The following is a 15,296-nucleotide window of genomic DNA, read 5'->3' on the forward strand; positions in this document are numbered from 1 at the left end:
ATGGGGGCCTTGAAAGTAAAACGTAAACAAATTGACCAGTGTTCAGAAGAATATTTTTAAATCACGCTCGGCCCTACCCATAGGAGCTAAATACGCGGTTTTGGTAATTGGAGTTATGCGTTTCTCGCCACGTAGCACAAATATAGCAAAAATGAAGTGTCTGGTACTGGCGATTTACGTGGCCGAAAGTACTAGCGCAATGAGCTAGTAATTTTAATTGCTTGTGGTGTGGGTTCAAACCCGGGCACAGTGTGACATTTTGATGATCTAGGAGGAAAAATCCATTTTGCGAGGCTTTTAATATACATATAACTGCTAGTTATTCCAATAATAGAATAACCACAATTTATCAAAACAACATTTGTTTCCAATTCTGTTATTTAATCTAGCCCATAGATAAACCAAAACTTGTCTGAACACCCGCTCGGTGGTTTCGCATTGAGAGTTCGAAAATGTATGATGCGACTTCGCTTGCCTAGTGTGTATCACACGAGTCGTGTAACAGCAACAGGAAAGTGGGCATGTATTGGTGGTCATATTACGTCTGTTTTGAATTGCAGTGTTTCATTTCAAAACATTTTGTTCGTTCTGAAAAAAGACACGGAAAACTGTAAGTGTTAAACACACAATTATATTGAAATGTAAAAAAAGAGCTTTGACTTTTAGTATATTATTCCGCATTATTTCAGTGCTAAATTGTATGTAAGTTATTGCTGAGAATTTAGACCTTTTAAAAGTGAAAAGAGCTGTTGCGTAAATTTGCGCACTTAAAGGATTTTCGTTTCTAATTACAATGGCGCTACATATTCCCTGTCACAGTTTATTTGAGATATGGGTACAGAATTCAAGTTCGACGAGATTTGATGCCTTACTGATGCACGTTGAGCGATCAGTTGGCTACTCTCCATTATCTGATAATGATTTATCATCTATTAATTCGCCACTTAGGACTTTCAGTCACAAACTTGAAGTGAAGTGGAAGACAGCTCAAGACATCTCGAAAATTTTCTTCAAAATAATTCCTCCTGGCTTGAAGGAAGTCATCAATTCCCTTACCTCATGGCATCGCAGCCTAGTACACCACAAGGTCATGTTGAAAGGCCACACAAATTCTTTTGTGACTGCAGCCAAAAGTCAAAGAAATGTAGAGTGAAGATTCTCATTGAAGAAACGAGCCATGAAGAACTATCGTTGGCCATTTAACTAAAACTTAGACAAAAAAAAAAAGAGGGATTCTGCTTCAATTGTGAGTGAACTTTCAAGTGCTTCTCCCCAGAGAGGAACTAGGATGAAGAAGTCTCGTCTTGTATTCTTCCTATTGGCGTTCTTTCGGAGGAAGAACAAGAGACCAGAAATAAACACCACAGGTAATACAGGGAATTGTTAACGAGGAATACATCAAGAACTAATACAAATAGCAATCTACTCCACAGACTTCTCATTATCTCTGATCCAGTCATTGGAAGTTACAGATTTCCTCCAAAAACAAAACACAGTCGTATCGACGGATAGGTACTTGATTTATTGGATTAGCCTTCTTTGGACACTTTCAACGAACATCGATCTTCATCAGATGATTCTTCGGCCAACTAACTAAGCAGTAACGGTTCAAAGGGTGAAATGTAAAGAATTTATAAGTCAATATAATGTTTGACTGTCCAAATAGTTTTATAGTCCAAATTATGTTATATTTTGTGTTGGGTTATATTTATATAAAATGGAATTTGTGATAAATGAAAACACAGGGGAGAAAGAATAAATATTGAACAAAAATGGTGAGAAACAGGACATCAAAAAGTAGTCAGCATATTAAATATGTAATTGTTTTTTGTTTATTTTTTATTTGTTTCTTTGTTCTATTCTCAGCCTGTTTCTTTTTTCTTCTCAATTATGCGAGTCCACTTTGCATGACGAACTTTATGTTTCTCCTTTTTCTTTAGTAATAAAAATAATAAATTATAAATTAATAAAATGAGAAAATTAGTGGCATGGCTTAAACTAATAAGGTATCGTGCCAAAAAAGCAGCCTCGCCTCATACTGTTGGGGTTTCAAAACAAGAAAAGAAGAAAGAAAGAAACGAAATAAAAGAAAAACAAGCATAGAGAGAACAAATTGTGTAATGAAAATGGAAAAGGCTGAAAGTGACACAAACTAAAATTTCCCGTATTCAATAAAAACTTCCTAAAACTGTACTTTATCCTTTAAAAATGTATAAAATTCATTAAAAATACAAAATATATTTTTATTTGTTTTTCAAGATTTGTTTTTTTATTGTACATAATATAACTTGATTTTGCATGTGAAAAGCTGAAAGTGCCATCATATCTTTTTTTGGGAAACGCTGTAAGTGCCATACCTTGTTAGTTAAAAGGCTGGAAGTCCAGCGCTCATTACACGTAAAGGATGAATGTTCGTAGTGGTTTGAAAAAAATACGGAATCCTTAAAAAAACCTCAAACAACTACAAACAAATGTATTTCAAAATTAAATACAAAAGTAATTAAATAAAAGTAATTTGTTAGGCCTACTTTGTTTCATTTTTGCCCTATTTATGTTTTCTACTTTAGAATGTAAAGTTTTTAGAAGATATTACAAATTAATAATCTTATACTTGAAATAAAAAAGACTCGCATATACATATTGTCTCTCTCTTTCTTCTCTCCTATCCTCCACCTTCTCCTTCTAGTAGTCCGCTAGAAGTCGTCTTCTGCTTCCTCCTGATTGTCGTCTATTTTTTGCCCCTCCACCGCAGACTGCGGAGGTCCATGAACAATGGCCCTGTAGAATGCCTTGTCTTCTTCTTTCTCTAGGTATTCTATCATTCCCTCTAGATCCTTTTTCGTTTCTTGAGATATCTTGCATTTAAACTGAATTTTTGGTAACTCATCCACATCGGGAAGGTCTTCAAGATTTGCATTTTTCTTTAAAACATCTACCTTGTCCCAAGTTACCATATTATCATTTTCCTTTGCCAACACTGATGCCCCTTTTACAATACCAGCATTCTTGTGCGAAATACGAAAATGTGAAATTTTACTGATTCCAAGGTTTTTAGTGTTGAGGTACTTGTTAGCAAGCTCTTTGAAGTCAATAATATCCTCAGATTTCATCGAAACAACAGTAAAGGGGTTTTTGACACATGCAGTAGCAACAACATGTTCAAGATCTTTTGAGACCATTGTTTTGCATGTTTTGCGCCGCTTTTCAATGAGACCGAAGTCCCGGTCGCAGTTCATGTAACTATGTCCACTAACCAAGTACTTAAAATCTATCGAGCGATAAAACCCTTTTTTTACCAAGTAAATTACTGCTATTAGGAGGAACTGGTACTTGTTTTGTGCTCCACAGTTGTCACACCATAAAACTAACCTTCTTCTTGTTAACAAGGCCTCAGAAGTGACAACGTTGAAGAAGCAGGATGATATCTCATTGGCCCCTCGACCACCAATCTCTTCGTGCCACATACACATGTATGCAGACCCATGGTTACACACATGAATTCCCAAGTTGTAACATGAGAGCTGCCGGCAGTAAAAAATATCACTGTGTGTGAGCATTGGTACAAACATTACTTGTTGCAAGTCCATACATAAGCAGTTATTATTACTACTTGGAAGTTGTGATGATACAATGTCTTCCTTCATACACGCTTGTGCTTTTTCTGCTTTTCTATGGTGTAACTCCTGCTTTACTTTTATGGCATTTCTGGCTTTTTCACTGACAGCTGCTGCAATTTCGACTTTAAACAAGTCACATTTCTTACAAGTGTATGTTGCTAAGCATTTGAATTTTAGTTTGGGAAAGTCTTGTTGAAAAACTTGAGCATAGTATTTGTAAGTTACTTTAGTTGTTGGATTTTGGGCTTTGAAAGATAAAAAACATACGGTTTTTGTTTAGGTCCGGGGATAGAAACTCATTTGTTGTTCTGTTACGGGAATAGTGGCTTTCATACCTGGGAAACGAATTAATGTGGTGCCGAACTAGATTTCGATCATTTTATGTGAACTTAACTTTATGTTTATGTGAATGTGGATTCTGACCTCTAGTATCTTTGTAAACCAGGCAACCTTTTTTTTTTTGTTTGAAGAGTTTGCAGTTTCCTGGGAGTTACTCCGAAAATCTGACGAAATGTTTTACTACACATTTGAACATTTTTACCCGAACCATCTGGCACACAGTAAGTAAAACTGCAAGAACGCCTACTTTCCGCTGGGTCATCGTAATTTCCATGACGCCTACGGCCGACAGGTACAAGTTGTATATGGTTTAGTAAGTAGGTACCTTGGTTTTGTTCATTAACTTTGTAAAAATCCATGAACAGTAACTGTTTTTGGTCATGAGTCAAGTTTTTACAAAAGTACTTACATAAGCAAGTGGCGACATCAGGGAGGGTAGGTTTACCAGGTACGTTTTTTCCTTTACTAGTCGTATAAGGCAGTCCTTTTTCTCGTGCTTTCCTCCTCTCTTTTTGAACGTGGGCTTTCTTTGGTGGAGGGGTTTGATTTTCACTCATTTTGAAATCACAGCAAACGTAAACTTTTCACAAAACACACACTTTAACAGCAAAAGCGCACAAACTATTCGCAGTACGCGAAAACGCAGGAACACTTGTTATTCGCACACGCCCCTCCTACCCTGCCGATAGAAAATGGCACATTCATCATGGCGGGTGGCACTTTCAGCCTTTTTCACTGACGGCCAGCGGGCGCTTTCACGCTGCTGCTCCTTGTGACTGCTCTAGAAACTAGTAGGAATTTTTCTGGCACTTTGGACCTTCTCTACGTTATTGGCAATGTCGTTTACAACACATTCCATGCAAAAAATCGATTTTTTATTTTTTGGCACTTTCAGCCTTTTCCATTTCCCCTACACAATTGGTAAGAGGCAGTTGCGTCTGCCATGAATAAGACCAAAAGCACTTGGACAAAGCAGGGGTAAGTAGAGACTAAAAACAAGTTTCCATGCTTTGTTTCAATAACTAATGGTCATTCCTGTTTTTACAATCAACTTTCCTCTCGTTGTCTTTATGTGAACAACCCTGTCTTCCTTTTTATTTAACGTGTGTCTACGAAAGTTGTTATTGTTGCCGTGGATTTGTTACTACTATTTTTATAAATACAGGGTTCAATAGCATGGGTTCCATTATTTCTACTACTGTACTCCAGAAACGCACCTTACGTCACTTTAACGTGACAGATTCTTGACTAAATAATTTTGTCCTAGATTGGCAAAATGTCACACTGCGCTGGGCCAAGGAAAGTTTTTCTATATTTTATTTTTAAAATTTTCAAAAAAATTTTCATTAAAATAAGATGAAAATAATACTCAAAAATGATTACGTTACGTGTGCAGGTTTGCTATACGAATCCACAATATAAGTAGTAGTAATAGCAGCGGGAGGAAAAGGAGCAGGTTAGAAGCCCCGCAGGGCTCGTTTTGTCCCAGCTTGACTGCCATGATATAAATTTAACCTCAACTGCTTCTTCAATTTTCTTCTTCTGTTGACCCACGACCCACTGACCCACTCAGAAAACACGATCTATTTCACCCATTGACCCACTCCAACTCTGGATTTGACACCACCTAGAAGGTGGAAGACCAAAAATTGCATGCTCACCATATTTTATTATTTTACTTCAGGTAAGGGAAGAACACACGAATAGTGTTTGTGATTCTTACTGTCTTCAATGTTTCTGTGTTTTTGTCCTTGTTCTTAGAGTTAGTGAACAAAATGTAAAAGTGAGTAAAACGCGTCAAAATAGGAAACAAGGTACTGAGGAAGGTTCGTTAAATAAGCTAACTTAAAAGAAAACTAATTCAGTGCCCTGAAACACCAGATTCAAATCAATATAAGTATCTGTCCAATGCAGTGCCGTGAAAAATCAGGGCCCGAGGCGAGAGCATACGGCAGCACCTCCATACATATGAGTTGTCAATATAAAGTTGACTTCTCTGGTCTATTCTTTCTGCATAATACTTTACTCCTTTTCATGACTGAAATCAGAAAGTTTCAGCATTATTACACTGGAATCGTAAAACTGTGTAATTACTGAATTCACTGCAGCTCCATTTTTCCTTCTCCCAGAACAGTGATGTCTTAGAGTAGTGGCATAAGCGTTAGTTTCATAACGTTGGGAACGCAAGTTCGATTCCGACTGTGGCAATTCAGGAATTTTTTATAATTTGCAATACTGATACTTCTAATGTATTCTAACATGATAAATATTCAATTTCTCTGGGTCTAAGAGTTGAAACGACTTCATTCACAGGCGAAATGCCAACAAAACAAAATTACGTCATCCGTATCAACTTTCACTCGTAACTGTCTGGGAAGTAACGTGTTTGGACAAGAAATGATGAAGACATAAGGGCTAAACACGTTCTTACTGCTGTAGTATGGGCCAAAATGAGTTCCAAGGAATTGTTCCTAGTTTTGCACAAACTGCAAATAGTGATCGAACTTACAACGCTAGTCACGGGAATGATCTTATTTAAGATGTCACCTCACCTTTCTACCTAGAATGGTGAAACAAAATGCATTACTGTTATCAGTTAACAAGTATTTATATTCCATTTCTTGTTGTCATATAATGATAATTCTATCTGTTAATCTATAAAAGTAATAATATTATTGCGTGTATGTGTAAACCTAAGAAACATCTGAGATACTGTATATCTTTTCTGTTCCTATGAATACCTTCGACTATGTTACTTTTTCTTTCCTTCTGTAATAATAATAATAATAATAATAATAATAATAATAATAATAATAATAATAATAATAATAATAATAATAATAAAGGAATAACATAATTACAATACGAATTACATAAACAGTATCTTCCCATTCAGAAAAATTAATAATTATAACGACGGGATTTGAACCCAACATTTTTTAAAAAACAAATCGCCCCAAGCAGGGGATTGTTTGCCACTGGCACTTCGTCCTTTCGACGTATTCCAAACTTTGCAGGGACATGAACACAGAAATACTGAGGACAGTTAAAATTCCGACCTTGGTCTTCAGAGGAATTCGAACCCCTAGTGGATTGCGCCTCATGATCAGAAGCCGAACGCCCGAGATCACTCGGCTAGTGCCACCAGCTCAATTTGTCACAAGAAAATAAACTAATAGTTATGGAACGTAAACATAGAACTGCATTTCTACACGTGTTGATAAAATTCAAAGAATGTGAAAATAATTCCTGTTGTCTTTTTTTCTTTGGAAATTGGAAGTTATGGTAAAGACGAAATGTAATGTAAATCGGGACCATCCCTGCAAACGATGACCAGCGCCGTAACTTAGATTCTTTTCTGGGGGTTCAAGTATTAATAAGCTTATTTGGCCCCCTAGAAAAAATTGTTTTTCTAATTCTTGGGCTCCCTCTTTCCAACTTTCTCGTAATCTTGATGGGTGGCCCGGAGTCTGTGGGCCCTCCCCCATGGCAAGGACTGTGGTTCCGTTAGTTACTCCTTGGGCCCATTCCATACATGACAAAATTACTAAGAGGACAGTATTGATAATTCTCAAAGCCTACGAATAAATATTATTTCCAGAGCCCCTAATAGTAGACATTTTTTACTGAAATGGATCCACGACTCATTTTTGTTCTATTTACCTTTCGTGTGCTGTTTTCTTTATGTAATGTAGCCACCCTATTTGATGTTCCATTTCTAATTTCATGTTCGTATCGTATATGGACTAAGAAAATTTTGGGCCTCCTCGAACGGCAGGGAGCTTCTCTAGGAGGGCAGTTGCTCCCCTGTTCCTCACAAGTTACGGCTCTGCCGATGGCGATGCCTGAACTTGTAGAACTTTTCGTGATATTTTGCTCATTGAGGACCGTCTATATAACTTGTTTTTGAGTTAAGCAAGGAAATCTCGAGTAAGTCATTAAGACACTCACACAAATTGCTTATATTTTATTGTTTATATTTTTATTTATATTTTGTTTATATTTGTTTGTTATATTTGATTATCTTGCTTATATTTTCCCATGAAACGATTTTAACTAAAGTTCGTTCAAGGAACGTTCAGTACCTCATGTAAACAAATACACGTGGTGATGGCTTTATTTCATTGGTTACAGAGCCTATCAACATCCATGCGGTAGAAGAAAATAGTCCATCATCAAGTACGCTCTTTTTTAAATGTTTTTGTTTCTTATAAAGCAATTTCCTTCTAGAAATGCAATTTCCTTACAATTAAATAATAGAAGTAAGCGAATTACAGTTTACAATATGGCCGCGTGCGGGGAATATGTAAAACATCGACAGGGTAAACCGTTGCGTAGTGGTGAAAAACGTATTGTTCTCAATGTTTTCCATAAGCTGTGTGAAAAACATCCAACGCTAGCCATAAAAGACATAGTGAAATTAACTGCAGAATTTACTGGTGTGTCTGTGTTTAGTGTTAATGGTGCTCGTAGTGAAAGATTAAAAAAAGGAATACTGTCAACTCCCGGGAAGAAACATAGACGTGAGAAACCAGTATTGGAAGTTCAGTGTGATGAATTTGTAAGAACTGCTATTCATAGAAAAGTTCATCAATTTTATGTGAGAAATGAACCACCAACAATCAATAAAGTGCTGTCCGCTGTAAACATCGATACAGATTTACCTAATTTCAAAAGAACGACTTTTTATACTCTACTGTGTGAAATCGGGTTCGAATTTGTCCGCAGAAATCGAAAACAAATAATCATTGATCGTGAACATATAGTACACTGGCGGAGGGAATACCTAAGGAAAATTCGTTCCTACAGGCAACAAGGTAAAAAAATATATTACCTTGATGAGACTTGGGTCAATGAAGGTCATACGACAACAAAAGTGTGGGTTGACTCAAGTGTAAAAGATAGAAAGCAAGCGTTTCTTTCAGGTTTGAGCACCGGCTTGAAAAATCCTACAGGAAAGGGGAAGCGCCTGATTCTCCTACATATTGGAAGTGAAGACGGTTTTTTGGAGGGAGGGGTCTTGCTTTTTGAATCCAACAAAACGGGGGATTATCATGATGAGATGACAGGTGATGTGTTTAGCAATTGGTTTCGAAACATTTTGCCGAAACTCGAACCTAACAGTGTGATTGTCATGGACAATGCGCCATATCACAGTGTAAAGTCAGAGCGCATTCCAAACAGATCGTGGGTCAAAAACGATATTATTGAATGGATGGGAAATAAAGACATACCATACGCAAAAGACATGATAAAAGACGAGCTAATTCAGGTGATAAAAGCAGCAAATGTAAAATCAAAATATGATAAATATATTATTGACAGTATGGCAGAAAACGCTGGCCACACTGTTTTAAGACTCCCTCCCTACCATTGTTTCTTTAACCCGATTGAGTTGGTGTGGAGTCAGGTCAAGGGTTATGTTAGAAGTAATAATACCACGTTCAAAATCAAGGAAGTTAAGAGCTTGGTTCAAAAGGGTTTGGAGCAGGTAACAGCTGATAAGTGGCAAGAGTGTATTAAACACGTCGTAGGCGAGGAGGAAAAATTCTTAGAATTGGATGGGATCTGTGATTCAGTTGTTGACCGTTTGGTTATAAATGTTGTTGACGACACCAGTAGCAGTGAGAGCGAGGACACGGATATGGAAGGGATTCAACCCATGTCAGATTCGCAATAGGTATGTTAACATGTTTTTATTTTTCGCTTTTGTTTACTTTTAAAACCACAATCAAATCATCAAATAGCATTATTGTTATTTTAATCGCGAGTAGGGAAACAAACAGAAATTCCAACTTTAATATGTAGTAATTATTTCTTGCTTTTATAATGCAAAATAGCCATGTTTGAAATTAATCGTTTCGTCTGCAAGATCACAATATTTCTCGTGGTGGTATTGTTTTGTAAACTGCGTGGTACAAGCACGTGCTTCTCGAACGAAGCGCTGACCGACAGCCAATCATCCGATGACTGGCGGAGTAATACCATTCTGCAATGTTTACATCAGGATCAGAAGATTCGTTGAATGAAGAGTAGATATTAGTTTGGGTGGAATGTTAAGTGGCGCGGTAGGTGAGTGATGCCCTCCCCGTTGGTCTTGTTGCTAGCACATGCCTTTTGATGTACGGGGTCCTGGGTTCGATTCCCGGTGGGAGAGCTTTTGTGATTTTAACTGTTTTCGATATTTCTGTGTTCGTTTCCCTTTGCTATAGGTAATTGGAAAAAGCAAATTAAACGAGTAAACCAAGTAAAATTAGTAGTAAGTAGTTCAAGTAAGTTACTGAAAGACGTTCGGTGAGTCAGTCAACTTTTTTTTTTAAAAAAAGTGGTTAGCGCATTGAGCTATTTTTGGTAGACCCGGGTTCGAACTTCGGCCAGGCTGAAACTTTTTCAAGTGTTTTTGTTTCAATTTCAATTTCAATTTAACTTCATACTCAGTGTGACAAACAAGATCTTCTCTTCTCTAGAAAGAAAACGATGTTGGAATAAGGAGAATTGGAGAAGGTCTGTCAATGGGGACAGTGATTTACAAACTTATTTCCAGCAGTTGTTCTAGATTTGATATTTTCGTCTACTTTCAAGTATTTTCTGATTCATGTGTGATCAGTGCTTTTATTTCTTTGAATTACAGTATATAATGAAATAATACATTACATACACAGCAATATTGAGATTAGCATATGTTGTTCATTGAACAACACGCTCTGAACCAGAGAGATTGATCTCAGAATGGAGAAATGTTTTCGTGCGTCATCTACTCACAATTTTACTTGCATAAAGACTTGACTCAGTGCTACCAACTGCTGTCAGTGCCGAGAAAAGTTACGTGTAAGTTGGGTTGCATCTGTCTAGGCGTTCCCGCAACTGCAAATTACCTGGACCCCAAGTAATGGAATTAGAGCACTTAGGGGGAAGATACTTTTGTAAGTGGCTGTACATTATTAGGATCACGGAATGAGATTTGTAATATTGTGTTGCTAGTGCATCCGTCTGTCTGTTACTCCTCACGATAACTCTTGAGGGAATGCGAATTTTTAAATTCTGCTTTTTTTGCAATACATAGCTAGATCAAATACCTTGGCAAAGTTTGCTAACAAATCAATTCGTTCAAAACTTAATGGGTAACAAAGACTTTAAACGTGGCTGTCTATAATTCATATTGAATATATGTAAGGGAAATTATGAATTCTATTTCTTGCAGTAGGTAGCTAAAGCGATTATTTTAATCAAGTTCGCTATGGAGTCAATCCCTTAACGTATTGAAGGTTAGCACCAACTTCAACGTGGTTATCTATATAGTCTCAATCCCAAATAATGTAAGCGATTTTGTAAATTATGTTTCTTGCAACAAATAGCTGGAGCAATTACCTCCACCGAGTCTGTTAATGCAGTCGATCCATTAACATATTAACGGGTGCATCTTTAACGGTAGCTATATATATCCTATATCTCACACATGTAAGCAAAGTTTTGAATTCTGTTTTTTAATAGATAGCTATAGCGATTATCTTGGCTAACTTCATTGATGGAATCAATCCGTTAACTGATAGCGATGTTTCAACGGTGAGTATCTAGCCCATACTCAACATATGTAAGTGATTTTTTTAAAAAATCTATTTACTTGCCAAATATAGGAAGAGCGATTGTGTATGTCGTGTTTCCTAGTTGAGTCAATTCTTTAATATGTTAACGGATAACAACGACTTTAACGGGGATAACTATAGCCCATATCCCATATATGTAAGCGAAGTTTCAAATTATGTTTTTAGCAGTAGAAAGCTAGGGCAATTATCTCGTCTGAGTTTCTTAGTGGAGTCAGTTTGTTAACATCTTAACAAATAACAGTGACTTTCACAGTGGCTATTTATAAATTTTGGCCTTTGAATTATAGCTAAAGCGATTACTTCTACCATGTTCGTTAATTTAGTCGATTCGTTAATGTTGTAATGGGTAACGACGACTTTCACGACGGCTATTTATAACCCAAATCTTATTCATGTAAGCAAACTTTTGAAATCTGTTCTTTTGCAGTCGATAGCTTGAGTGATTATCATGGCTGAATTTGTTAGTGGACTCAATCTGTAAACATATTAATGGGAAACGGCTACTTGAACGTTTCCAATCAATAGTCCATATTCATTCATGTAAGCCAAATTTTTAAATCCAGTTCTTGCAACAGATAGATAGAGTAATTACGTCAAAGGGTTCGTTATTAGTCAATCCGTTAACAGATTAACAGTAAATGTCTACTTTAACGATGCCTATTATAGCTCATATTTTATAGATAGAAGTAAATTTTTGATATTTGTTTTATGCGATATATAGATAGAGCGATTGTCTCGGTCGAGTTTGTTAGTGGTGTAAATCCGTTAACATATTAATGGATAACGGCGACTTTAACGGTGGTGATTTCTAGCCTATATTCATAAATGTAAACGCTTTTTTAAATTCTGTTTTCTCCAACTAATAGTTAGAGCAATTACCTCCACCTAGTTCGTTAATGGAGTGAATCCGTTACTGTAGAAACGGTTAATGGAGACTAACCCATGCATACGAATTAATTATTTAATTGTGTTTTTGCGACATATAGTTACAGCAATTGCCTCGATCGATTTTGTTAATAGAGCCGATTCGTTAGCATCGTAATGGGTAACGGTGACTATAATATTGGATTTCTGTAGCTACCCCATGTATGTAACCGATTTTTTAATTGTTTCTTGCAATAGAAAGCTAGAGCGATTATTTCGGCCAAGTTTGGTAATAGAGTTAATTCATTAAGTTCGGTAAGAGATGTAATTTCCATGCTAATCTGTTCCCTTTTACCATTTCCTTGACATTTTAATGACTTTATCTTCCGTAGTGGAGGCTTTAGGGGAGAGTCGTAAGATAGAAATTCCAAGCAATTAGGTGAATTAAAATTCAAGGTATGATATGAAAATCGCATATAATTATCGCTCCTTTTCTTACAGGATACTGAACCAGATTTATTTTACTCAGTGCCGTGGTCTTATGGTACTCTTGGTTTTCTGACTGCTGTGGAGATAAAAGTTGTTCCTGCTCTCAGGTATATCATCTATAATTATTTACAAAACACTACGATATTAAACTAACATAAATATTTTCTGTGTCATACAAATTATGCAATTTTACTCTCGTATTGATAGTTCACTCGTAGTATAGCTTGTCCTGATAGAAGTACAAATTTACATACATACTTTCTGTTTTACTCAACGAATGATCACCAGTTAATATATTTGTTACTACTTTTGTGTGTGTGCGTGTGTGTATGTTATGACTTAGTAAACAATGTAAGACATTTAATATTATGCAGTAGTTTATCCAGAATTTTGTAACTTTTTACGTTTACTAGAAATTTTTATAGGGTAGGCTAAGTTTACAATTACTTCCAAAATATATAATATCACGCACTGCTAGTTGCTTTAGAAAATTTGCATGTGTTTGAGATATTAGGACTGCGAATGTCCATCAAAATGAATACGGAAATACTTTATGGATTTTCTTAAATCTCCACACTTTTTCCCCCCCTCTTACCATTCAATGCTTTATTGTGAAACATCAAACTGAAGAAATAGTGAAAAGAAGATGTATATGTGTGAGAGTTTGTGAAATTCAGAAACTTCAATCATAGACTTGAAGTCTTGGACAAGCACGTGGAATTCAAACCATAGTTAAATTTTGAATCAGAGGTGCTTAATGTTACCTGTTTCCGAATCCAGAGATTTTCTTTTTTGGTTATTGTTTCTTTCTATTAACTAGTATTTTCCTTGTTCACTGTTTTGTAGAAGCTGAAACTAATATTTTAAGGAAAATTCTCATTCTTATGAAACAACAAATTACGAGTTTGTGAAATTATTATTATGAGTAGTGAACATGACAACAGATTAGCTGAATGATGCTACAGAAAGTTTTAATGAGGTATTAAGATACATTATGTCACCCATGAAACTTCTGATTTAGTGTTGTAATAATGTTGATGATGATGTTGCACACTAAATTGACTTATTCATCCTTCATTTGATTTTCTCCTCTGAAAACTCAAGGACAGTGTATGAAAAAATGAAATTTTAAATTTTACGTCTCACGGATATGCCGGCTAGGCTAAAGGAGAAGGTGATGATCAGAAATGAATGAAATGGTGGAATGAACAAAGTGGGAGGAGACGGAAGAACCCCGAGGAAACCCGCACACACGATGTTTGTCCACCACAAAGCTCACTTGTCGCGAACTGGGATCGAACCAAGGACCCCATGCACTAGAGGTGAACTCTTTACCACTTTTTTTAAAAAAATTAACTGATTCACCGAACGTGCCTCACTAACGTGCTTTGCTACTTATTACTAGGTTTATACTCTACTTGCTTTTTACTCGTTTAATTCGTTTTCCCAGTAAACTAGAACAACAAGGACACGAACACAGAAACATTGAGGACAGCTAGAATTCCAAAGGCTCTCCCACCGGGAATAGAACCCGGGACCCCGTACACCAAAGACACAGGTGCTAACCACCAGACCAGCGGGAAGAGCTCCAACTGAACCACCGCGGCCTTTACAAGGACAGTTTGTATCGTAAAAGTTCAGTGAAACACATCCGTTCGGAATCAAACTTAGCATGTTGCAAACCTTTACCTGCTTGCTATATAAGCGTGTGAATTATATTGAGTAGGGTTTCTATTCCTACTTTTGCACGAGGGGCTCAATGACACAATAGTAAAACGCTTACTTTTGGTGCATGAGTTCCCTTGTTTGATCCCCATCCAAGTAGGCTAAGTTGTGGTGGACAACGTCGTGTCTGTGGGTATTCCTGTTTTCTCCCATATTCTTATTCCACTTATTCATACATCGTCATTCACTTGCCTTAATCATTCGCACTCCTTAGCCTAAAGGACATACTTGTGGGGCGTTAAACTGAATGATTTCATTTCCTAGTTATGCATGGTAAAGTTTTGCATTATTTCCGATAACGAAAACAAACGAACCAAATCTACACAAATGTCATCCGATCGGAACTAAACTTGTCTTAGTGGTACTTGATCTTCAATATAAGATTTTGAAATATTATGTTCTGAAAACTTTTGGTTCCCGAATTCTAAGCGGTCAAATTTTTCACCATATTTTTAAACAAAAGAAAATAAATTAAACTCATCCGATCTGAATTAAACTTGGTATGATAGTAGTGTGTAAAATATTATGATGTGCAAACTTATGCACAATGAGATTTCTAAATCAATTCATTGGCCATAATAAAAAACATAATAAACATAAATGGCAATTAAAGACAGTTTTGGACAAAAAATGAAATAAAATTAAAAAATCAAATGAA

The 15,296-nt window shown here is 36.3% G+C and overlaps 1 protein-coding gene across 1 annotated transcript in view; it reads left to right on the forward strand.

Moving 5' to 3' along the window:
• Positions 1–15,296, forward strand: part of LOC145688362 (delta(24)-sterol reductase-like) — a 143,417-nt gene that overhangs the window by 89,102 nt on the left and 39,019 nt on the right. Inside the window, exon 5 of the mRNA XM_081762510.1 lies at positions 12,926–13,020. Coding sequence (XP_081618636.1) covers positions 12,926–13,020 — 95 coding nt within the window. The remainder of the gene's footprint in view (positions 1–12,925; positions 13,021–15,296) is intronic.

Source organism: Thermobia domestica, chromosome 6 (assembly GCF_964235325.1).
Source record: "Thermobia domestica chromosome 6, izTheDome1.hap1.1, whole genome shotgun sequence".
Lineage (NCBI taxonomy): Eukaryota > Metazoa > Arthropoda > Insecta > Zygentoma > Lepismatidae > Thermobia > Thermobia domestica.